This window comes from Entelurus aequoreus, linkage group LG13, assembly GCF_033978785.1.
Source record: "Entelurus aequoreus isolate RoL-2023_Sb linkage group LG13, RoL_Eaeq_v1.1, whole genome shotgun sequence".
Lineage (NCBI taxonomy): Eukaryota > Metazoa > Chordata > Actinopteri > Syngnathiformes > Syngnathidae > Entelurus > Entelurus aequoreus.
Genome location: NC_084743.1, coordinates 32,790,355 through 32,817,522, shown reverse-complemented (window position 1 = coordinate 32,817,522; position 27,168 = coordinate 32,790,355). Strand labels below are relative to the sequence as shown.

Genomic DNA, 27,168 nt, shown 5'->3' with positions numbered 1-27,168 from the left:
TTTTTACCTTTGAACAACTTTTTACTTTCTTTTGACCTTTTTTGACCTACTTTTTACTCTCCTTTAGCTAGTTTTATTTTCTTCTAACCTTCTTCTACCCAACTGCTATCCAAGAATGCACAATAATTCTTCTCAACAAAAGAGGAGAAATACAACCTTAGAGAAAAATGTTATTTAAAACATTTGTATGCACGTACAACACTTAAAAGCTATAGCAAGTAAAATTAAATTATGGAATGGACTAAGCAAAGAAGTTCTCTCAGGGCCTTCAATCGCAACTGGACTGTTTGGTTTGTCTTAGAAGATGTTTTGCTGCTCATCAATGTGATTGTATTATTTAACAGACAAATATTAGCGCACATAAAGTGAAATAGACTTAGACAAACTTTAATGATCCACAAGGGAAATTGTTCCACACAGTAGCTCAGTTACAATGATGGAAAGTGTAAGGATGGAAAGGACAATGCAGGTATAAATAGACTAAATATAGCGATATAAAATATAACATATATATATGTAATATTTACATAATATATGTACATTATATTATGTATACTGATATATTATATTATGTCTATATCATATATATTTTATCATATATATATAATTGTATTGTATTGGTTCAAATGTGAAAGATAGCCTTCCCCACAAAGGTTTAATAGAAAAATGGGCAAATTGTTGCAAATACATGACAAAAACAGCTCCGTCAATGAAGATGTCTCAACAGGTTTATTGTTCATTTCTTGACAATTGAGGAAAATTACATGAGGTTAATGAATTAATTTGAAGCCAACATGTCGTGCACTCTCTCTCTCTCTCTCTCTCTCTCAAACACACACACACAATCACACACACATACACATGCACGCACACAGACACACATCAAATTATATCTTACCTGAATTTGGTTATCCACTACCCTTCCAGACTTACCAAGGGATGCACCTCGTCATGCTAGTTTGCAGTGACAAGGCTACAAAATAAAAAAAAACGTACACAGATCACCACAGAAGTTGATGAAATAACACCTTTGTCGTTGTCACGGTGACCTGTTGTGTGCTTGTGGAAATCATAAAAAAAACTACAAAACAAAATGGTACAGTGTGAGAAAGTTGGAACAAGATAGGGGAATGAGTCCATCGTCCACAAACATGACAGCAGGGGTTTGTGGGTAAATGGATGCCATGATCCCATCATCTTAACAGAACTTAAGCGTGCTTTTCAAGGCACCCTTGATTTGAAAGCAAATAGAGGAAAAGCAAGTTTGGCTTCATGATCCTCTTCAGGGCTCGTTGACGTCTATGTGGACCGGAGGAGCGTTTATCAGACAAAGTTAATTAAGACTTACAAGGAGCGGACATGTTCGAGCATTCTACAGCAAAGGTTCCCTAAAAATGAAATAAAAAGAACCAAAGCACAGAGAAAGATGGAGTGAGGTCCATTCAGGTCTTTCTCCTCTCCAAGTTCATGTTCCACCCACTTCTCCTCGCACGCTGTCAGCACTTCCAAAAACGAAGAGCAGGCGAGTTTGGAGGATTTGATGACGCTGGGGAGAAGTCCTTCACTCTGTGGCCTTGAGCGAGAAGGAGAGCTTGGGTCTGGACTTGCCTTTGCCCAGGATCATTTTCTGCTCCTCTTTTTGCTGCTTCTGTCGGTCTTGCTCCAGTTTCATGCGCTCCTCGTGAATTTTTCTCTGCTCCTCCACAATGCGCAACTGGTCTTCCGCCTGGCGAGAAAACAGGAGTGTGACAGTTATAAACGGTTTAAATAAAACTGTTGTATAACAGTTAGAGACAAGCAAACTTAACAAAATAGCATTTCGCAGGCTTTTATTGTCAATATTGTGGCATAAAATATTACAGCAGCATTTTCAAAAAATGTTGCAACATTTTAGGGCTTATTTTTTTTCAATAACATTTTATGAATTTGTAATCAGTGTTTTTTTTAAGTGTTTTTGGTAACCCAAACCCCAAAAAGCACGGGATTTCAACAAGTCCAAAAAAATATGCTTTATTTTCATCCTAAATTAAACCTTGTCAGTAGTTTTATCAACCCCCCTTACAGGGGAACTGCACTTTTTGGGGGGAATGTTGCCTATAATTCATGAGAGACAAGAGCACATTGTTAATGCATTCTAACTCGTAAATAAAAGTCTGCTTATATGGAGTCAATATAGCCCTCTAAACAACAGCCAAAAACCACCAATACTCCATTTACATTTTGTCACCTGAATATTAATTAAGTATTTGTGATATTATTATTATAAGCGCAAATGTTAAGGACCTATTTTTAGCGGCGCCTTGTCACAAAGAGCTAATTATGCTGCTGTATTGACGTCATCAGCTGGTGAGCCGCTTCCTCGCCTCAGAGCTCCCTAAAGTGTATTCTGGATTATAAATCATCCTCCTCACCTGTATGGTAAAAGGATGAGGACATAATCTGACCATGTGGTCAACTCTGACAGTCAATTTAGACCCGTAAATGGCAAAAAAAGAACCAAAAAGGAGTGGGTAATGAGTCATTCTTCATCTAAATTAAATATATCAACATTCTAACAGTCAGCATCCCAGTGACAGCAGACATTGCACAGTAAGTGATGTTTTATTGTTTGTTGTCTCTCATGAAGTCTGCAGTTAGTAGTAATCAGTGATGTTGTTGAAGAAAAAAGTGAATGTTGGGATGCGTTTGTAAAATGAATGCGCCAGCGTATGCTTAAAATTATCAAAATGCATAAATATTACATGTTACTATGAATGTGCCTGTTAGTACACTACTTATATACTTACAGCGTGTATATAAAATCTTGATAGAAATGTTTATATATATATATATATATATATATATATATATATATATATATATATATATATATATATATATATATATATATATATATATATATATATATATATATATATGTATATATATATTACTTTGGCAGCTTAGTCACAGATGACCATGCTAATTTACGCTCTTGTGTCAGACACTTATTTCGATTTGATGTTTAATTTTTTTTTATTTTTTTTTTTTATTTTGTAATGGTACTTTAATTATTATTAATAGTTTTTTTTTTTTTAATTGAAATAGTTTTATCATCCTATTTTAGTCAATTATTAGTAATATATTTTCAGTTTTATTGAGTGTTGTAATTATACAATGCACATATCTAATTATAATTTTCACATTTTAACTTGATGTTTTGTTGGTACGGTACATTCATGTTTGTTGACAATGCCTAGCATGGCTGTACAAGCCAATTCTTGAGTGACAGTCCCTGTTGCACTTAGTGCAACACACACTCACACACACACATATATATATATATATATATATATATATATATATATATATATATATATATATATATATATATATATATATATATATATATATATATATATATATATATATATATATATATATATATATATATATATATATATATATATATATATATATATATATATATATATATATATATATATATATATATATATATATATATATATTTCATGGCTGCAACACGTGCCAAAGTAGTTGGGAAAGGGCATGTTCACCAATGTGTTACATCACCTTTTCTTTTAACAACACTCAATAAACCATTGGGAACTGAGGAAACTAATTGTTGAAGCTTGGAAAGTGGAATTCTTTCCCATTCTTGTTTTATGTAGAGCTTCGGGGTCTCCGCTGTCGTATTTTACGCTTCATAATGCGCCACACATTTTCAATGGGAGACAGGTCTGGACTGCAGGCGGGCCAGGAAAGTACCCGCACTCTTTTTTTACGAAGCCACGCTGTTGTAACACGTGCTGAATGTGGCTTGGCATTGTCTTGCTGAAATAAGCAGGGGCGTCCATGAAAAAAACGGCACTTAGATGGCAACATATGTAGTTCCAAAACCTGTATGTACCTTTCAGCATTAATGGTGCCTTCACAGATGTGTAAGTTACCCATGCATTGGGCACTAATGCACCCCCATACCATCACAGATGCTGGCTTTTGAACTTTGCGTTGATAACAGTCTGGATGGTTCGCTTCCCCTTTGGTCCGGATGACACAATGTTGAATATTTCCAAAAACAATTTGAAATGTGGACTCGTCAGACTACAGAACACTTTTCCACTTTGCATGAGTCCATCTTAGATGATCTCGGTCCCAGAGAAGCCGGCGGCGTTTCTGGATGTTGTTGATAAATGGCTTTCGCTTTGCATAGTAGAGTTTTAGCTTGCACTTACAGATTTAGCGACAAACTGTATTTAGTGACAGTGGTTTTCTGAAGTGTTCCTGAGCCCATGTGATGATATCCTTTAGAGATTCATGTCGGTTTTTGATACAGTGCCGTCTGAGGGATCGAAGGTCACGGTCATTCAATGTTGGTTTCCGGCCATGCCGCTTACGTGGAGTGATTTCTCCAGATTCTCTGAACCTTTTGATGATATTATGGACCGTAGATGTTGAAATCCCTAAATTTCTTGCAATTGCACTTTGAGAAACGTTGTTCTTAAACTGTTTGACTATTTGCTCACGCAGTTGTGGACAAAGGGGTGTACCTCGCCCCATCCTTTCTTGTGAAAGACTGAGCATTTTTTGGGAAGCTGTTTTTATACCCAATCATGGCACCCACCTGTTCCCAATTATCCTGCACACATGTGGGATGTTCCAAATAAGTGTTTGATGAGCATTCCTCAACTTTATCAGTATTTATTGCCACCTTTCCCAACTTCTTTGTCACGTGTTGTTGGCATCAAATTCTAAGGTTAATGATTTGCAAAAAAAAAAGTTTATCAGTTTGAACATCAAATATGTTGTCTTTGTAGCATATTCAACTGAATATGGGTTGAAAATGATTTGCAAATCATTGTATTCCGTTTATATTTACATCTAACACAATTTCCAAACTCATATGGAAACGGGGTTTGTATATACATATATATATATACACACACACAGACACACACACACACACACACACACACACATATACACTACCGTTCAAAAGTTTGGGGTCACGTTGAAATGTCCTTATTTTTGAAGGAAAAGCACTGTCCTTTTCAATGAAGATAACTTTAAACTAGTCTTAACTTTAAAGAAATACACTCTATACATTGCTAATGTGGTAAATGACTATTCTAGCTGCAAATGTCTGGTTTTTGGTGCAATATCTACATAGGTGTATAGAGGCCCATTTCCAGCAACTATCACTCCAGTGTTCTAATGGTACAATGTGTTTGCTCATTGGCTCAGAAGGCTAATTGATGATTAGAAAACCCTTGTGCAATCATGTTCACACATCTGAAAACAGTTTAGCTCGTTACAGAAGCTACAAAACTGACCTTCCTTTGAGCAGATTGAGTTTCTGGAGCCAAATTGACCCCACATTTGTGGGGTCAATTAAACCAGGAAAAGAGAACTTTCGTCTGAAACTCGACAGTCTATTCTTGTTCTTAGAAATGAAGACTATTCCACAAAATTATTTGGGTGACCCCAAACTTTTGAACGGTAGTGTATATATACACACACACACACATATATATATATATATAGTGTGTGTGTGTGTATATATATATATATATATATATATATATATATATATATATATATATATATATATATATATATATATATATATATATATATATATATACACACACACACAATATATATATATATATATATATATATATATATATATATATATATATATATATATATATATATATATATATATATATATATATATATATATATATATATATATATATATACACACACATATATATATAATCTCACAGAAGTGAGTACACCATTAAACCATTTTTGCAACAGTACATCTTTTTGTGGTACAATATTAGAAATGAAGCTTGGATATATACCTTGGAGTAGTCAGTGTACAACTGGAAAGTGCAAACTGTCATTTCTATAGCAATGTCCTTTAAGATTATCACAACAATTAACACACAACAATCACAACTTTCCATTGCAACTTTTGGGAACAACTGCAAATTGTCTAGTACATTTGCACGCAAATAAGTTGATTGACCATATTGTGCACAGCAGTGCTCCCCAATTATTTTCTGCCATGACCCCCCCTGGGGCACAACATTTTCAGCAAACCCTGTAAATTTAATTAGCATTGAGAACTTGATTATATACATCTATTAATCTGTACAACACATTATGTGCGTTACGACAGCTCCGAGTCCTTATAGCGCTGCACAATTAATCGACATTACGGTTCTAATTACTGCAATAACCTAATTGCAAGAGGCTGAGTTTTTTTCTTTCTTGTTTTGTCTTTGAATCTGAATGGTCAAGCCTGGCTTCCTTGACCCGCTGGCCAATCACAAGTGGATGCAGTAAACAGCAAGTTTGTGTGCACTGCAGTCAATGCAGCCAGTGTGCTATTAAATACTACTTGCATTGTATTATCTGCAAAAAAAAAAAAGTAAAGTGACAGTGTAAAATGGCTGAAGGAACTTCTCCAGTGAGAGCGGTACAAGGCCTGTCAACTTAGTTCAGGTGGATGACGATGAAGATACAACAAGCAGCCAAGGACATGGGTGTTGTACACGTAAAACCCAAATATTTTTGAAAGCAGATTATTGCATATTGTTCTAAAGTGTGGCAACCTAAAAGAAGAATATGTTGATTGACAGTCTAAAAGTACAGTGGAACCCCTATTTAAGAACGCCTCAATCTGCGACCTTTTTGATCTACGAACCTTTAGATTGAGCCAAATATGCCTCAGTGTGCGAACAATGTCTCAGCTTCCGAACTCTTCATTCATTTATTCATACATTTTGTGCAACGCTGGAAGCCCTATGAGGGCTGCTATTTTGACGACATCACTTCCTGTACATGCGGGCACGGCCATTTTGAGGAGGCTGGGCTACCATCGTCGGACTAGTTTACATATTAGCACATGGATTGGCTCACAAATTAGAAGAAACAAGTCCACAATTGCAACAATTATAAAAAAAGAATGTGTATATTGTTGCTGATCTTTCCATAGAGGTTAAATATCTTTGCACGGACAACGAGAAAGTGCTAAACGAGGTCGAAAAAGCTGTTACTCGAAGGGCTAGCTGATATATTGTGATAAAGTTTTCAACAATATTGGTCAACATCAATAATTACTGCTATTTTTTATGGCCTATGGAAAATATGGACCAAGAAAAAAATAGATTAAATGTTAAAATGTGTATTTTAAATGTAACCTTATTCGGATTATAATGCCCTCAGCCATCATGGCAGAAAGGAGAGAAAATGTAAGCAACCATGGAAAACACTTAGACAATCAATGTAAACAAAATTCTAAAATCCCAAACATTTAATAACAACCTCTCTAAATTAAGATGCAAAGTTTAACAAAATAGTGCAAAGTGTGAAAATGTAAACAGAGAAATCTGAGAACAACAATATTTTGCAGGTTTGGTGCCAGGATGTTACATGGTCTGTGTAACATTTTAATTGTATTCTTATTTAAGTATGGAAATTAATTTATGTTATGTAGTAATTATTATTGGACAAAATTATTATTTGAAAGTAGTACATTTGTTATATCTTATTTATTTTATCAATAAAGTCCTGCACTTTAGTTCCTACCTGTTGTTTCCGTACATCCGAATAAGGAACGGATGTGTGTTGAAAAGAAAAGCGCTGCAAAGGACTACGGTCTATTGGGAAAAGTCCAAAAAACTGTGATACTGTCGAGGTGACTTGTCCTATTTTATCGACAATTTCTTCCCTCTCTGCAGCACTCATTTTTAATTTCTCTTCTCACTCCGGGCTTAGAATCAACAGCGAGACAGCTCAACCAAAGTTGAAAGTTGATTATTTTACCTGATTGTATGTAGGCGTGTCCCTCCTATTGTTCACTGACCCTTCCTGTTTTGCTACTTCACCAAACCGCAAGCGCAAGTTCATGCAACCAACCATGCTTCATTATTTCAGGTTTATTCCGACCCAAAAATATAAAAGTATCGAAAAAAAAGTTTGAACGCATTTTATACTGATATCGATTACATTTCTATCGCGATATACAGTACACTGTGTTCCAAATTATTATGCAAAATACATTTTACTCAAATTTTCATCAATAATTGATGCGAATGTCAGTCAGTATACCGTATTTTCCGCACTATAAGGCGCACCTAAAACCACAAATTTTCTCAAAAGCTGACGGTGCGCCTTATAATCCGGTGCGCCTTATATATAGATTAATATTAATCTTCATTTTCATAAAGTTTAGGTCTCGCAACTACGGTAAACAGCCGCCATCTTTTTTCCCCGTAGAAGAAGAAGCGCGCGGTGAATGCTGGGATATATGACGTTTCATTTCCATTTGTGTGTTTATGTAAAGACCCCAAAATGGCTCCTATTAAGTGTGTTGTCTGTCTAATTATAAATAATGCAGACGAGGCGTGTTGGCTGAATTCTCAACGTTTACTCACAGCGTGCTCATAACCACATTCTAACTGCCGGCATACAACTACGCTTCTCAGGGCTACCGCGCATGCTCGTCACTACCGTTGCATGCTGGGTAGTGTAGTTGTTATATTCGCTAGCTCATAACCTCACATTAAGAGACACACTTACGCGCTTAATTCAATACTCGCCGTCATTCCGGGTGGATTGACAAAAGAACTCCAGCCGCTAGATATTGGCGTCAACAGGGCATTCGAAGCTAGACTGCTAACTGCGTGGGAACAGTGGATGACAGAAGGCGAACACATGTTCACCAAGACAGGGAAACGGCGCCGGACAACATACGCCACTGTCTGCCAGTGGATCGTAAATGCCTGGAACTGTGGTCCGAGCTTTCAGGAAGACAGGAATTGTCACTGAACTGCTAAACAGCAGCGACACTGACTCGATTAATGACGACTTCGACGAGACGGAGCCGGCCATTTTGGATGCCGTATTCCCCCCATTGTTTCATTCGGACACTAAAGAAGAAGAATTTGAGGGGTTCGTGGATGAGGAAAAACTTCATAAAGTGAGCTTTACATGTTTATTTTGTGTGTTGTGTTGTGTTGTGTGACATTAACGTTTGAGCAACGTTGAGTTATTGATATATTGTTATTGCTCTGCACTATTTCGAGTGTTACTATATTGTGATAGCACTAACGTTTGATTTACGTAACACGAGTAAATCAGCTGTTTATTCATTTTGGGAGTGAACAGAGTTGTCAGAACGCTGGTTTGTAATCTATTGATAAAGTTTGACTGACCTATCTGACTGTTTTGTTGACATAGGTGCGCCTTATAATCCGGTGCGCCTTATATATGAACAAAGTTTTAAAATATGCCATTCATTGAAGGTGCACCTTATAATCCGGTGCGCCTTATAGTGCAGAAAATACGGTAATTATCAAGTCATCAGCCGTTACGAGTTTAATTAAAATTTCATTGAACAAATCTCGAAATGATAACAGTATTTTTTTACAATAAATAAATACAATAACTCAAAGTCCACTGTTCCAAATTATTAAGCACAACAGCGTTTGAAGACATTTTATAGGCTGTAAAGAACTCAAAATGGTCACATGTTGAATTTGTAGCATTATAAGACCATATAAATTTAAATATTTTTGATTGAAATAACTTTTGATTAAACAGGCTGAGACACATGTTAATATAGGACCCCTTGCTTGATATCACTTTCATAAGTCTTGCATCCATTGAACTTGTAAGTTCTTGGACAGTTTCAGCTTTAATTTATTTGCAGGATGTTAGAATAGCGTCCCAGAGCTGCTGCTTGGATACGAACCGTCACCCACCCTCATAGATCTTTTGCTTGATAATGCTCCAGAGGTTCTTAATAGGGTTGAGGTCAGGAGAGGATGGTGGCCACACCATCAATTTCTCTCCTCTTATGCCAATAGCAGCCAGTGACTCAGTGGTGTTCTTTGCAGCATGAGATGGGGCATTGTTATGCATGAAGATTATTTTTTGTTGTTCTTTTTGTACCATGGAAGAAAGTGGCCAGTCAGAAACTGTACATACTTTGCAGAGGTCATTTTCACACCCTCAGTAAAGGGACCTACCATTTCTCCCCATTTCTGAGATTGATGTCAATGATCTATAGAGCCTTGAGACACAATACCATCCATGAGTTAAACGGAAAAACAAAAACTAAAAGAAGTTTTTGACTTTTAAATCCAATTTGCATATTAATTTGGAACACAGTGTATGTTGATATCGTTTTATCGGCCCAGCCCTAGTTGCTCGTGTGGAAAAATTACAAGTAGCTGGCAGGTGATAGCATCTTTGAGGCTATCATTTGCAAAAAAGTCTCGCCACTTATAAGGCGACTTGATGTCCAGAGGTGACCATGCTGGAGCCAGCACGTACGTACATAGCAAAAGGAGAGCCGTGGGTGGTTGGAAAAGTTTAAAAAGAGGACGCCAGCACTCACAGGGTGGTGCACCATGGTGAGGCTGCTAGCTTCTGACAAACTTGTTGTGGAGGAGTTTATCAAGCACTTCGAGGATTTTATCGGCAAAAGGGGATTTCTACGGCAGCGAGTTTTTAACTGTGATGAGGCCGGGCTTCTTTTTTTTTTTTAAATGCCTAAACAGACTTACAGTATATTACAGCTGAAGTGAAGGCAGTACCGGGACACAAGTCGATAAAGGATCGCATCACACTGCTAGCTTGTGCTAACGCAAGCAGTGACTAAGGTGAGGCCACGCCGAAACTTCCAGACTGTTCAAAATTGCCTCAAATATTCACAGAGACAAGGTAAAAAGGATGATCCTTTTTTGTTTTTTATTGTAGCAACATGCTTGTTAATGTTCTGAAAAGACTTAACGAGACTTTTGTGTGTGTGTGTTTGCACGCATTGACATGTTGTGTCGTTTAAATAAAAGAGATTGTTGAGCCATTACCCCCTAAGTATGTTTGTTTGAGATATATATATATATATATATATATATATATATATATATATATATATATATATATATATATATATATATATATATATATATATATATATATATATATACACACACACACACACACAGTATATATGCACGCACACGCACACGCACACACACACACACGCACACACTTAAAGGCCTACTGAAACCCACTACTACCGACCACGCAGTCTGATAGTTTATATGTCAATGATGAAATCTTAACATTGCAACACATGCCAATACGGTCGGGTTAACTTATAAAGTGCAATTTTAAATTTCCCGCGAAACTTCCGGTAGAAAACGTCTATGTATGATGACGTATGCGCGTGACGTCAATCGTTGAAACGGAAGTATTCGGACACCATTGTATCCAATACAAAAAGCTCTGTTTTCATCGCAAAATTCCACAGTATTCTGGACATCTGTGTTGGTGAATCTTTTGCAATTTGTTTAATGAACAATGAAGACTGCAAAGAAGAAAGCTGTAAGTGGGATCGGTGTATTAGCGGCTGGCTGCAGCAACACAACCTGGAGGACTTTGACAGCAGACGCGCTATGCGACGCTAGCCGCCGACCACATCGATGATCGGGTGAAGTCCTTCGTCGCTCCGTCGATCGCTGGAACGCAGGTGAGCACGGGTGTTGATGAGCAGATGAGGGCTGGCTGGCGTAGGTGGACAGCTAATGTTTTTAGCATAGCTCTGTGAGGTCCCGTAGCTAAGTTAGCTTCAATGGCGTCGTTAGCAACAGCATTGTTAAGCTTTGCCAGGCTGGAAAGCATTAACCGTGTAGTTACAGGTCCATGGTTTAATAGTATTGTTGATTTTCTGTCTATCCTTCCAGTCAGAGGTTTATTTCTTTTGTTTATATCTGCAGTTAAGCCCGATGCTATCACGTTAGCTCCGTAGCTAAAGTACTTCGCTGATGTATTGTCGTGGAGATAAAAGTCACTGTGAATGTCCATTTCGCGTTCTCGACTCTCATTTTCAAGAGGATATAGTATCCGAGGTGGTTTAAAATACAAATCCGTTATCCACAATAGAAAAAGGAGAATCCAATGAGCCCTTTTACTTAAGTTACGGTCAGAGCAAAAAAAGATACGTCCTGCACTGCACTCTCGTCCTTCACTCTGACGTTCCTCATCCACAAATCTTTCATCCTCGCTCAAATTAATGGGGTAATCGTCGCTTTCTCGGTCCGAATCGCTCTCGCTGCTGGTGTAAACAATGGGGAAATGTGAGGAGCCTTTCAACCTGCGACGTCACGCTACTTCCGGTACAGGCAAGGATTTTTTATCAGCGACCAAAAGTTGCGAAATTTATCGTCGATGTTCTCTACTAAATCCTTTCAGCAAAAATATGGCAATATCGCGAAATGATCAAGTATGACGCATAGAATGGATCTGCTATCCCCTTTTAAATAAAAAAAAATCATTTCAGTAGGCCTTTAAGTGTAATCAAGTAATTCCATTAGTAATCTAATTTTTGGTTAAGTAACAAGTAACTATAATAAATTACTGTTTAAAAGTAATTTTCAGAACACTGGTAGTAACAGTAATGTGGCATTGAGTTTAAACTAAACACTTAGCACGTTTTGTTCAAAATACCGTTATATATTCGGTCTAGAAATACTGGGGTATCAGTTTTGGTCCTTATCGCCCAGTCCTAGTGTCCACAAAAGTAATTAAAATCTCCCCTGCAGCTTGCGACGCGACTCCCCTGACACGTCACCACAACACTCCACAATTTGAGAAACACTGAGCTCAACTGTTTTCTGTTGGGTCGAATGAGGTGACATACAAGTGAAGAACAATCTGTATTTTATTTAATGACCTTGTGTGGATGTTTAAGTGGCAAGTTATAAGTTAAAGAGTTTATCAATGCATGTGATCAGGACATCAAAAGTACAAGTAAACAAAAGTATAGTGGGGGACATACCAGCTTGACCTGAGCCTCGGCGATCTTACGGTTATTCTCCTCCAAGATTTTTTCCAGTTCCTCTCGCTTAGATTTTTCTTCTTCCTGGATGGGAGACACGGTGCTATGTTAGCGCACAAACAGGCTACAGGTGCACTATACTTTGTGCACATACTTTCACATGCTGTCCATTGTCACACGCACTCACCACCAAGACGCACACTCAGTTGACTTCGTACACCAGAGAAGTTTGTTCTCTTGCACAACACTACACTGTGGCACGCTTTGTAGTCAGCTCAAATTGTTTGAAATACAGAGTGCGGACACCTCTCCCCAGCCCCCACGCTATAGTTGTTCCAGAAAAGCGTAACCACATTTGGGGTATTTTGTAGTATTGTGAAATAATTAGCTAGTTCACACAAGGATTCAGGGGGAACCCACTCATCGCACTCAAAAAACATTAGTGACAGACAATTTAGAAATATTTACAATATCTGTCCTAAGCAATAATAACAAGATACAAATAAAATAGGGAATAGTTTTGGCTCACCGATGCATGTATACCTACGCATGTTCCTTGCCTGTGTACCTACACAACTGGTGAAAGCATTCAGCATAAACAGTTGAATATTTACTGTCTCGTCCGGACTGTGGCCCCTGCAGAGAGAGAAGCGCTCCTGGGGTGGGTGTGTAGGTAGGTATGGGGGAACTCTGCCAGACCGCACCCGCGGCATTCCTCTTTATAACTGATTTCTGCACTGCTTAGCCTGCAGCCACAGCTCACACTCATGTTTAGTTTATAGGTTTCTGTGCAGTGTCACAGCCCCAGATGACAGCAGAGTGAAGGAGAGAGTACAGCACAAAAGTGGTGTTTGTGTGTGTTCGAGGAGACCCGGACCACGGTAACACTTACAGAACAGGACACAAGTCACAGTTGAGCTGAAAGGCTGCAGGCCAGCTCAGGTCAAGTGCTAGTTAGGAAGGTGGTTACAAAATAACAATATCAATCTTTACAAACAGCCCTATAGAAGAAGGAAGTCATGAGTGAGACACATAGTACATTTCCACCTGAGCTTGTCTGTGTAAAATAGTTCATGTAAACAAACATGTCAAAACCTAAGATAGCTAATCATGTCATAGCAACATTTCTGCTATACATTTGTTTGTCTTAGCTAAAGGTGAAAAAGGATTGTTACTTGGAATTGGTGGTAAAGATAACCTGAACAGAACAAAAAGCCCCTTTTCCAAAGGAATTGTGCGTGTCTTGCCATTTAAATTTCGACTAAAATTGGTCGTTCTTGTAACCTTAATACCTCTTTTCCACTGTAGTGAACTTGGACCTGATGGAGATTGAGTTCAGTTGGACAGACACCAGTTTCCATTGTTCTTGGTAGCGTTACGTCACATGGCCATCCCATCAGAAAATAACAAAAGGGAGATCAGCATCAGCTGTGCAATTCAACTACGTTTATTTGGTCAAATTATTAATTAATTAAAAGCAAGGAGTTATCTGAAGTGCAGTTAAACTACAGCATTGTTTTGAACATTCTCTATATTCCGAATTTGGCAAACGACTAGCCAAACCCCCGGTCCTCCAAAACCACAGCTATCATTGTGTTTAAGGTTTTAGAAATGACTTAAAATGAAGTGGCTGGCTCAATGTCAAACTCAAACGTGTACGGCAGATCATAATTAATAGTCGTTTACGAAGTCGACTAACCGAAAAATTAATCGCTGACTAATAAAAAAAAATCATTAGTTGCAGTTCTAAGGCCCTGCTTACACTGGATCCCAAATTAGATTGTTTTGCCCTCAAGTGACACAGATCGGATATTTATATATCTTTAAGTGCTTCAAATCTCGAATTTATATTCGCATCAGATTTGGGCCACATCAGGCGCTCGCCAGACTCCGTTTGGAATCTAATCTTTCCAAATGTGACTGCAGTCTCAACCGCAATGCGACCGGTTTGCAACTTTTACATCATCTTTGTTCGAGCTACGTCATTTGTGTGCGCAGGAATGCAATTTGCAATTTCCTTCTTCCTCCTCCTGCAGTTGTTTTCCATCGTCTGCCTAGTTCCTCTACACAACAGCCACAGCACAAACCCACCAAAAGGCTGATCTTTGGCGTCCATGTTTTCTGATGTCGTAGTGACTTCCTTGTTCATTTATGGCATCTGGTCAACTTCCTTTGTTTTCACTTTATCTAACTGCACATGCAAGTTACGTCGGGGCCACATCGGTGTCTGTGCGCGTTTATACTGGAGTCTGATAAAAGATCAAATTTTACTGTAAACTAAACAGTCAGCTGGAAAAATTTTACATTTTTTAAAAATTGGATTCGCTTCACTTTGGCCTGCAGTGCAAACATAGTTTAAGTGGATGGCAATATGACATTTATCGCTTATATTTACAACAAAAAAGCTTTAAATAAAGATAACATGTGGGTACCTACTTGAGGCAACACCTCCAGCACTTCATTATGTAAACCGTTCAGAAATCAGCCAAGCAAACTGCGGCGCTAGGTGTGAACGCCAAAAAAAATCAAAAAATGACATCCACAGTTCGGCACCTCTGTGGTGCCTTTACAATAGAAAGTCGTAAAACCGCCACAGTGGAAAAGGGCTCTATGGTGCCATATGTAGAAATGTAATGTCAAGTCATCATTAAATGGCTGATATGTCAAAAGGCATTAATAAATCATGTTGTTTTCGAATACCTCTATAACTGATAATGGTAGTTCAGCCGGGATATGCTCATTTCAAAATTAGATTTACAGTACCAAAATCTTGTTATTGTTTTAATTTTGATGCCCCGCCCTCCACTCTTTGACCAATTAGAAAGTCAGTGGGTGTGTCACATCCAGGTTGCTAGTTACGCACCGCCACCTTCGTCTAGCTACTGCCACTGGTAAAGTTACTAAACATGTCAGACCTTAGTAAATCTAAAAAGCCTCGTTTAGATTTTCAACTTATTCATGACAAAGCCAGGAACAAAACGAGGATTTGTATCGGGATGCCTTTGAAAGATGGAGACGATTGAAGGCGGAGAAGATTTTTTTCATCTGATGCCAAACTTGCTAATTTCCCCCTTGATAGGTAAATAAGGCATTTACGTTTTCTTATTACTTTTAATAAATGGAAATGGACATTTCGTATGTAAACTATATCGTCCAATACAGTCTATGATCTTGTCTAACAAAACTAGTATGTCTGTGCAACAAATGCTTAGCATGCTAGCCCGGTCAATGACACATCAACATATAGGTTAACGGGGTAAATATATGCCCGTTTGCCTGTATGTCGATGTGTCATCCAACTGATAGGGCAAAATATATTTTCGAGAAATAAAACCTATGTTGATTATGGGTAGTGTCATTCTCAATATGCTGATACGCTGAGGAAATGCGTTCCAACATTAGCACGGCTAATTGCGGTTTCTGGTACTGTATGTGCATCAGGCACATATGAGGTGGTATTTGCTTGGCACAATATAATGCATTACATGTAATGATTTTCTACTTTGTGTATTGACATTGTAGTAGGCTATATGATTTATGCGTAACGTGGTTTATGCGTAACGTGGGTTGGCTCATAGAATCGCAGTCTGCACTGAAAAATGTGCGTAAATGGAAGAGAATGCAGTGCGTCAGGTTGGATGCAACATGGAGTTTTGCTGAACGAAATGTGGCGAACATTTTACTGTTGGATTTGTCATGCCATCAAAGTAGGCCTATGTGATATAGAATATATTATTATACATAATATATTTCGAAGGTGGTCCGCGCGGTCAAACTAGACATTTAACAGGGTAATGCCAACAATCTGTCCCGACTCCCGACTAAAATAATGCTGCGTAACTTTACAAATACATTTGGCTAATCGACATTAGTAAAATGTGGCATAATTACTTAGTAAACCATCTTGCAAGAAGCATAAACAAGACAAACCTACAGCGTTGGACTCGTCAATTGCCATTTGACGTTCCTTAGAGTAAGATTCGGATTTGGCTGCGTATCTGGCAACCTCAGTCATGGAGAGTGGGAGGGGACTACAGAATTTTGACTGTGATTGCAGTACCATTTTTGGCCACATTACTACATATGGCACCTTTAACATTTGTACGTTGTGTTACAAAACAGAACCACACAAAAAAGTAAGGGTTTAGGCTCTGTTTACTTTGCGATATAATAACGTTCTGTAAGAAGTGGACGACTAATTGACTAAATGTGAATAGATACTTTGTTACTGTAACTTTAAATGCTGCAACATTACCATTATATCGTGCTAATGTTCCGCTCGTTAAGGATCAACTTGCAGCAAAGTTAGCTATTTGCTAAGGGCTAATCTTGTATACTGACGCATAAAGTAAGTAAAAATATGACGTTTTTTTTCTCTAATGCACTTTCAGACACAACAAGCCGAGGCTGTTGTAAGCGAGCACGGGTTTCAAGCAACAGACGTCGAGGTAAATAACTGCAAAAGAGCAGTACTGTCGCTCAGGAATACGCAATATAACCTGATGTAGTGCTATTTCATTTGTGGTGGTATATTTCTGTGCGAACAAAAAAAACCCAACTATGACCCACAGTAACATTTAAGTGCCAAGAACTCCAAATACCAAAACTAAATGTTTCTGGATACTTGATGGAAAAGGGGCTAAATGCTGTGTCATAAAAAAAATAAAAGCATAAGAAAACAGGTCTATTTATATGTCTGTAGTGGGACAGGAAATCTGAACATAAGGAGTAGTAACATTAGGCACCCTTTAGTGTAGAAAATGTATGGTTAACAATTTTAACTGAAGAGATGTACTTTGGGTTACTGAAAAAGTTCAAATACTGTAGTACGTATCTCACTCTAGAAGTACTGGACCTCTAATTGTAATATAGTAGTGTTTTATCTAAACATAAAAAAGACTTCATACCATGGTACAATCCTCACAGTCAGGGTCAAAGTAAATGATGAATGATGCAAAGCAACTGTGATCTTTGGAAATATCAAACATCCTTTTAGTTAGGCAGGGATTATTTTTTTTTTGTTAAATTATGGAGTTCTTGTGTATACACCACAAGAAATGATTTGATCCCCGGCTGACAATTATTAAAATCTAATAAATTAATTTGTATTGGATTGCAGAAAGGAAGTATTAGACTTGGCTTAATTTTTGTGCTTGCCAATAAGTTTTTGTTCATCAAGCTGTCTTGTAGTTGGGATTTTGGTCCACTACCCATTATAAATCCTTTGTAGACTTTATTAATCCCACATTCATCAGTGTATATATTTTGCCAAACTTACGAACTTGGGGGGAAAATAGCCCTAGTTGTGCAAAACACAAAATTCACTGCAGAGGACGCTGGCTCAGTACACCATAATGAGATTAATTGACACTTTGTTTCCATGTATGTTCCGTCCAATTAAGTCACTTTTCTGTTTACGGTATATGGTTTCACTTTGTTGGCTAACACTAACACAACTTTAGAGTTGAGAAAAAAACAATTCCACCCGGTAGGACATCAAAGTTGCCACAAAGGGTTTACAGTGGGTGGTTTATGCTTCTGGGTACACCCGCCCGTCCCTTTTTGATACCATTGTGAACCTTTCAAAGTTCTACAGAGGAGTTGTACGTGTGTTGTGCAGTACTCCATCTAAGCACAAGGGGCAGTGTTTTCCGGTGGCACCATTTAAGGAGCAGCCATAATACTTGTTGAATATTTAGCTTGTTGGCTTCCTTCATTGCTACTAAACAATGGTAATCAAAAAGAGAAGGAGAGTGTTAAGAACTGAAAATAATCCATGTTTCATTTTTATAACAGTCAACTTCATGAAAGTGTTGATCAGAGATTGGAGAAGGCATTCACAAGAGCAGGCTGTACGCCCTCTAATCAAGTTGTCCACACAGGAAATTAGGTATTTAATGACGGTAATGAATGAGTGTCTATCGTGGCTAATTAGGGAAGCCAAAAAGTCAAATGGCACAGAGCAGTGAGACTTCCTTAACAAACTTTGACAACAGAAGCGCAAATTACCAACTCAAAGCCTAATGTACTATTTGGTGGAAACCCATGTTCGATTGCCCCAAGGGCAGTGAGAATTGTACCATGGCTGAGAGATAAAGGCCTCCTACTACAGCTTCTCCACAAAAAGTTGGAGAGGTTGATCAGAAGGATGAGGAAAGGATGGGGGGAAAGGAGGGACTGCGTTCCAAACGACCGAGTGTTACCTCTCTGGCCTTCTGTGCTGCCAACTCAGCATGCCGCTGCCTTTCCAGCTCCTCCAGCAACTGTCTCTCCATGATGCGCTTTGCCTCCTCAACGCGTCGCAGCACCTCCCGCTCTATCTCGTCCTTACGCTTCTCCAGCTCTTCTTCCACACGCTTGGCCACCAGCTCCTCCACTCGGCGCGCTGTCTCCTCTTCGATAAGTTTTTCCTCTATCTCCTGCTGACGACTAACAAACACATGAATTGAATTCATTAGCTTCTTTGAAGTCTGCATATTTTTGTTGCACATCACACAGTAGAAAAACTACTTTGAGAAAATAGCCTTAAAACGGTTCACTAAGTGAAAACAAGGCAAATATGAAAAATTGCACAGTATTTATATTTAATTGATTACTGTGCAAATACATTGCCCTTTCATGTTTAATAAGATGTGGGAACTTGGTACACTTAATCTGAATACAATTACATTTAATGCCACACCTTTAATGTCTAGATGGGTGTGAGAATATAGCAAGACAGTGGGTATGTTGGCCTCACTGATCCTGCCTGCTACGTCTTTTTATTCTCTGGCAGACCAGGTGCGCATCAGCTGTCTTAAAGGCCTACTGAAAGCCACTACTACCGACCACGCAGTCTGATAGTTTATATATCAATGATGAAATCTTAACATTGCAACACATGCCAATACGGCTGGGTTAACTTATAAAGTGACATTTTAAAATTCCCGGGAAATATCCGGCTGAAACATCGCGGTATGATGACGTATGCGCGTGACGAAGTCCGAGTAACGGAAGTTATGGTACCCCGTAGAATCCTATACAAAAAGCTCTGTTTTCATTTCATAATTCCACAGTATTCTGGACATCTTTTGCAATTTTTTTAATGAACTATGAAGGCTGCAAAGAAGACAGTTGTAGGTGGGATCAGTGTATTAGCAGCGGACTACAGCAACACAACCAGGAGGACTTTGTTGGAGCGCTAGCCGCGCTAGCCGCGCTATCCGCCGACTTCACCTTGACTTCCTACGTCTCCGGGCCGCCAAACGCATCGGGTGAAGTCCTTCGTCCTTCTGCCGATCGCTGGAACGCAGGTGAGCACGGGTGTTGATGAGCAAATGAGGGCTAGCTGGCGTAGGTGGAGAGCTAATGTTTTTAGCATAGCTCTGTGCAGTACGGTTGCTAAGTTAGCTTCAATGGCGTCGTTAGCACAGCATTGTTAACCTTCGCCAGCCTGGAAAGCATTAACCGTGTATTTACATGTCCACGGTTTAATAGTATTGTTGATTTTCTATCTATACTTCCAGTCAGGGGTTTATTTCTTTTGTTTCCATATGCAGTTAAAGCAAGATGCTATCACGTTAGCTCGTAGCTAAAGCATTTCGCCGATGTATTGTCGTGGAGATAAAAGGCACTGAATGTCCATTTCGCGTTTTCGACTCTCATTTTCAAGAGGATATAGTATCCGAGGTGGTTTAAAATACAAATCTGTGATCTACAATAGAAAAGGAGAGTGTGGAATCCAATGAGCCAGCTTGTACCTAAGTTACGGTCAGAGCGAAAAAAGATACGTCCATCGCTGCCTCTCAAGTCATTCACTGTAACGTTCCTCATCTACGAATCTTTCATCCTCGCTCAAATTAATGGGGTAATCATCACTTTCTCGGTTCGAATCTCTCTCGCTCCATTGTAAACAACGGGGAATTGTGAGGAATCCTAGCTCCTGTGACGTCACGCTACTTCCGGTACAGGCAAGGCTTTTTTTTATCAGCGAGCAAAAGTTGCGAACTTTATCGTCGATTTTCTCTACTAAATCCTTTCAGCAAAAATATGGCAATATCGCGAAATGATCAAGTATGACACATAGAATGGATCTGCTATTCCCGTTTAAATTAAAAAAAATCATTTCAGTAGGCCTTTAAGAAGCAGTTACGACACATACCATCACCTAACAGGAAACCGATAAACCTGCTTGTGGTGGGCCAAATGTTTTCGTGGCAGACCGCAACAAAAGGTCAAGAATATAAGTTTAATTTCCTCTATACAGCCCTAAATGTGGACACCCCTACAATAAAATAAACAATAACATAATGAAAAGTCGAGTCACACTACAGTTCTTCGTCTTGTTTTTCTTCAATTTTGAATATATTTATAAAAAAAATATATATATTTTTAAAGTTTATATAAGGTAATTAAGTTATATAAAAATCTATTAATAATTTTAATGCATAAAGAATAAATCAACATTGGCAACCATGCATAGCTAACTGGACAATGTATTGGGACTGGGCTTTACACAATCAGGACTTTGGGGGCAATCACCAATTAGTTGTTTTCGGCAAAAATCTTCAGCCAAAACATGGCTTCGTTTTTGTCTGTTATTATACAGTTAGGCCAAACATTGCGCGAAACAAACTTGCATTTGTCAGAATACCATTCTGCAGAATCGAGTACCCAAACAAAGAATCCCACACTTTGGCGTTTATCTGTGCTTCTTTGAGTACGACTGAAAAGTAAGCTCTTATGGGACCAAATAAAGTTGCGAGTGGGGCTCGGCGATTATAATCATGATCAATTTCAGGTTGATCATGATCAGCTGTGAGCATATTAACTTGATGAATCATGGTGGAAATCTCCACGACTACAGCCAAATCCAAGTCGACGTTTCCCCGCTCCACTTGTGGATGTTATTTGCCTTCACTCGACGATGATTGTTTGGGTGGCGAAAGTGTTGAAAAAGTACTACATAAAAGCATTAAGATGTGAGCCGAGTCTACAAAGGTAGACATAGCAATAGCAGTTTAGCTGCTACTAGTGGAACATATTTTAACTTGAAGTAGCTATCTGTACTGCTATTAATGATGATGCACATTTGCAAGTAGCAATGATGTTAACAGCGTATGTAGCATCATAATTTGAAAATGGTAACACTTACATTTTAAAACATTTTTATTATCCCTGACGAGGCGTGGTTTATTTTGTGACTTGCATTGCTGCACAAACACTCAGAACTGTAAAATAGTTAACTGTTTTATATTTTTCTACATTTGTTATTGTAAAAATTCTAAATATTAGTAATTAATCTATTCTATGTTCGTCTGTTTTTTATTGGCGTTGTTATTTAATCAGAATGTTAATAATAAAAAGTTGATTTAGATTTTAGTACAGATGCTTTAAAACTGGCAGATTAAAAATGTACATTTAAAAAAAAAAAAAGAGTAAAATAAATCGAGAACGGAAGATGTGAAACAATTAACAGTGATAATTTGTTTTGCCATAATGATCAGTACTGTGTGGAAAAATACTACTGGATTTCAAGAAAAAACTCATAGAAAAATACAACGGTACCTCTCCCCTCCTCCCTCTCTGTTCCTTGGCGTCTTCCCCAACAAGAGTCTTTAATAAAAGTAAAATTGATGTTAAATATTCATCCATTTCATTTGATCATGTATATGTATTTTGCATTGTTTTCTGCAAGCAAAATATGCCTATTCTTTGTCAAATGTGTTTTGTGTTCATGTTTGTGGGAGTCTGCAACAGATTAGATTATTTCTCAGGAAAATAAATTGTTGTGGTTTTCGCACTACTCTGTCTTGGTCTTTAGAACAGGATTTTTAATAGGACTAGTAGTTAAAAATCCCTAAAGCACAACGATTGAATGGGGTTGGAGATGTCCTCTTGGGTGGGGTGGAATTTGGCAATAATCACATGGTGCCACCAGTACGACACATCTTCAGTTGTGTTCCCCGACATCATTGGGTGTTTTGGCCATTTATCACAAGACACCCTCTGCCGTGGTTGGCCCACCACAGGCTGACTACTAATGAAAACCGATTGTGTTTATTGAGTGTTAACAAAAGCATTCGTAAACAATTTTTAGAAGATTTTTACTAACCCAAAATGCTTATATTTCGACTAAGATTGAAGATTCGGGTAAAATAATCCTATTTTGCCACTATAATGTGATTGAAATTTGATTTCCAATTGTCAGCCTGTATTCAATAGAGCTTCTTCTTTTTATACAGAATGAAATATAATGAATGATTCTTAAAGATGGTCAAATGGCACACAATTTAATGAATAAGTATTCAAGCAATTACTTAAAGGGGAGTTGCACTTTTTTAAAATAAATTTTGCTTATCGTTCACAATCATTGAGCGTTATTAGGATTTTAAAGATGATAAAAAATATTTGCAAGGTGCGGCTAATGGGAGTCACCATCGTAGCATTCACAACATTGTATATACAGAGTGCAAATATTCATATAATGTAGTAACAGACACATTCATAACAATATGTAATATGTTCAATATTTGCCGTATTTTGGTAATTTTAAGCAATACCGGACCTTATTTCCTCAGCACATTGATTTCCGTTTCCATAGCAGCACATTTCCGACTTCCAGCAACAAATACGTTCCTTCTTACGGAAACAAACGCAGGTGTGTTATAATAATGGCAGATTTGGTAACAGACGACAAAGACGACAATTTTTGGACAAGTGAGGATTCACAACCTTATCTTTTTTAACCTGAATATACGGAGGATGAACTGCTGCCTATAGTAGCGAGCACAAAGTAAGGGTGAAACGTTGAAACAGACGTAAGCCGAGACAGTGAAGTCGGCGTGACTAGACGCTGCAAATGTTGAACTTGGAGCCAAGCTATGCCAACAGAAATGGTGTGCTTACTCAAAATGAAACATAAAAAATGTCCCTGGCCAGCTAGAACAAACAGTCCATCAATTGAGTCACCATAATATTGATCATGATACATGCAGCCCACCATGCTTGTTATTACAACTCAGGGTTTCCCCTTATTGTAGTTGAATGTGGCGCGCCACCACAACATTTATATTACCGCCACACCTTATAAATCTGATTGTTGTTTTTTTACTAGCAAACAAATTAAAGTAATATAATATATTGTAGCCCCCAGAAGAAATCACACAAAGTCAGACGCAATTTTTAACTTGTATTACCAATCTTATGACAATAAACAGCACAATTCCAACAGGTTTTACCTCCCGTGCACACTCTTTCGTCTGTGTAGAGTCTGTGCTTCCCCGGATACACAATAACCATTCCTCATTCTCCGCCAATCACCTTTCAGGCACGGATGGTGTGTTTGTAAACATGGGAACAACTGACATCAAATCCAAACGACACGAACATAAAACGAACAAATTGATATACATATATAGCCTATTATTTGCACACTATTGACAAGTGATGTACCAAAAATTTGACCGCCGAAAACTGCGCTCCCGAAATCGAATGTAAACAAAACATGCATTGCTAGCCACCAAGAACGAGCCGATTATTTAAAATTAGAATGCAAAAAAAAACCTTTTGTCGTCTTGTCTCTCATAAGGATTGTGAACGATAGGCACAATTTTAATCCCCTTTAAATGTGTAATGAATAAAGAATAGAATTTCATTCATATATGTGTTATGAAATGTCATTAATGTATTAAATGTAAAAGTAGATACAATTATTTCAATATTTAATGATTTCATTAATTATTTCATGATCCAATGATTTATTTGAACTATTCATGAACCTATGTGTTAGCACTTGATTAATTTATTTGATTTGTCAAACTACTATTCAATATATCAATATTCAAGTCCATCCATCCATCCATCCAATTTCTACCTCTTGTCCCTTTAGGGGTCGCTGGAGCTTATCCCAGCTGAATTCGGGCAGAAGGCGGGGTACACCCTGGACAAGTCGCCACCTCATCACAGGGCCAACACAGATAGACAGACAACATTCACACTCTAGGGTCGTGAAATGTAAATGAGTATTGTTGGCCGTTTTTGGATGGTTATTTATTGGGCTTTATGGTCAGAATGGAGGACCTCTCATTGGCTCCATCGTGAGCTGACTTATTTACATTTATTTACGAGTTAGAATGCATTAAGAAAAATACATCCGCCATCATGTCTTTCATATTGGTTGTAAACGATAGGCACAATTCCTCTTTAAAGGAATCCAAAGTTTCAGGCTTCAGACTAAACCAATCATTGGACCAGATTCCGGTTAGACCCACCCACTGACTTTGATGGCTGAGTTTGACAAATAAAATACATGAAGCGTTGACACACAGGTTCTTGAAATATCCATCCATCCATTTTCTACCGCTTGTCCCTTTTGGGGTCGCGGGGGGGGGGGGGGGGGGCTGGAGCCTCTCTCAGCTGCATTCAGGCGGAAGGCGGGGTACACCCTGGACAAGTCGCCACCTCATCACAGGGCCAACACAGATAGACAGACAACATTCACACTCACATTCACACACTAGGGCCAATTTAGTATTGCCAATCAACCTATCCCCAGGTGCATGTTTTGGAGGTGGGAGGAAGCCGGAGTACCCGGAGGGAACCCACGCAGTCACAGGGAGAATTTGCAAACTCCACACAGAAAGATCCCGAGCCCGGGATTGAACCCAGGACTACTCAGGACATTCGTATTGTCTTTGGTATGACTCGGCCGGGGTTTGAACTCACGACCTACTTAAATGTGTCATTAAGTATGAGTGGAAATAAATACAACGTGTCATTAGTGTAGAACTACATTTAATTAGTTATTGATTTCATTATTTTACAGTTTAGATAATTATTTAATCAATTCACAAATTAAATATTTATCCAATGATTCCCGGGCGTTAAAAAGTTAAAGTACCAATGGTAGTCACACACACACACTAGGTGTGGTGAAATTACTCTCTGCATTTGACCCATCCCCATGTTCACCCCGTGGGAGGTGAGGGGAGCAGTGAGCAGCAGCTGTGGCTGCGCCCGGGAATCATTGGATAAATATTTAATTTGTGAAATGATTAAATAATTATCTAAATTGTAAAATAATGAAATCAACAACTAATTAAATGTAGTTCTACACTAATGACACGTTGTATTTATTTCCACTCATACTTCAATGACACATTTAAGTAGGTCGTGAGTTCAAACCCTGGCCGAGTCATACCAAAGACTATAAACATGGGACCCATTACCTCCCTGCTTGGCACTCAGCATCAAGTGTTGGAATTGGGGGTTAAATCACCAAAATGATCCCAGAGCGCGGCCACCGCTGCTGCTCTATGCTCCCCTCACCTCCCAGGGGGTGAACAAGAGGATGGGTCAAATGCAGAAGACACATTTCACCACACCTTAAATAATTACTTAAAGATGTATTAGTTTATTATTTTGTCCTATTTGACCCAACATAGATTTTAGCTCAATATATGCTAAGATATCGACTTACTGGCTTTGTGTTGTAGGTGAGAGAGCAAACTAATGGAATGTCTACTCATAAACCTCCATAGTAATGAATAATTGTATTTCTGCAATATGCTGAGGGCCAGTGATAGAGGAGTTTGGGGACAAAAACGACCCCTGGGGTCGCCTTTTGGACACAAACACCCTAGCATTGTCTGGTGCTAAAGCTAACTTAGCATGTTAGCTTCCGTGTAATGTGAGTGTTGATTAATCTCCGGTGAAATACACACATCTTTCTTTGCCGCTCCATCTCCGCTTTCCTTTCTTCCTCCTCCTTCCTCTGCTTCTCGTCGAGGGCATTTCTCTTGCTTAACGTCCGGCCGAAGATATCCATGCGCTCCGGAGGGGACGGAGGAGCCCTTTCCCGGCGAGCCGAGGTTGTGGCGGACCGAGACCGGGAACGAGAAGTTCGGCGCCGGTTCCTCTTCGCTTCTTTTGACTTGGACCTTTTTTTAGATCTCTCCCTGTCTCTGGATCGCGAGCGGCTCCTCTTCTTGCTGTGCTTGCTGCTTTTGGAGTGCTTGGACCGGGATGAGCTTCGGCTTCGAGAGCGGCCCATGATGATGACCACTCTTTAACCAACTATTAGGATCAGTCACTTGTGCGTGATCAGTAGCTTACCTGCACACACGCTGCTTATTCAATGATTATTATTTCTTAAAATTATAACCAGGACTCACGTACCAATTATGATTTAGCATAAATTGTCACTGAACGAGATTGTTTGCCCTACTAGCTTACAACAAGCCAAGATGGCGACGTGACGAAGACGGGGTTCCCGTCATGCACAGCGGCACTCGGTTTGTTTCGGCTGTCCTCGGGATTGCGCA

General features: G+C 38.7%; 1 protein-coding gene across 2 annotated transcripts; it reads right to left on the bottom strand.

Moving 5' to 3' along the window:
• Positions 1-710: 710 nt before the first annotated feature.
• Positions 711-27,168, bottom strand: arglu1a (arginine and glutamate rich 1a). Of its 2 annotated transcripts, XM_062067753.1 has the most exons (5): positions 26,569-27,168; positions 22,412-22,459; positions 19,069-19,294; positions 12,866-12,949; positions 711-1,726 (listed from the first exon to the last, which is right to left on the bottom strand). In XM_062067753.1, the coding sequence occupies exons 1-5, from the start codon at positions 26,895-26,897 to the stop codon at positions 1,562-1,564; spliced, it is 852 nt and encodes a 283-aa protein (XP_061923737.1). In that variant the 5' UTR covers positions 26,898-27,168; the 3' UTR covers positions 711-1,561. The 2 variants fall into 2 exon arrangements, with proteins under 2 accessions (XP_061923737.1, XP_061923738.1); XM_062067754.1 differs by lacking the exon at positions 22,412-22,459 and having other exon boundaries at positions 26,569-27,163.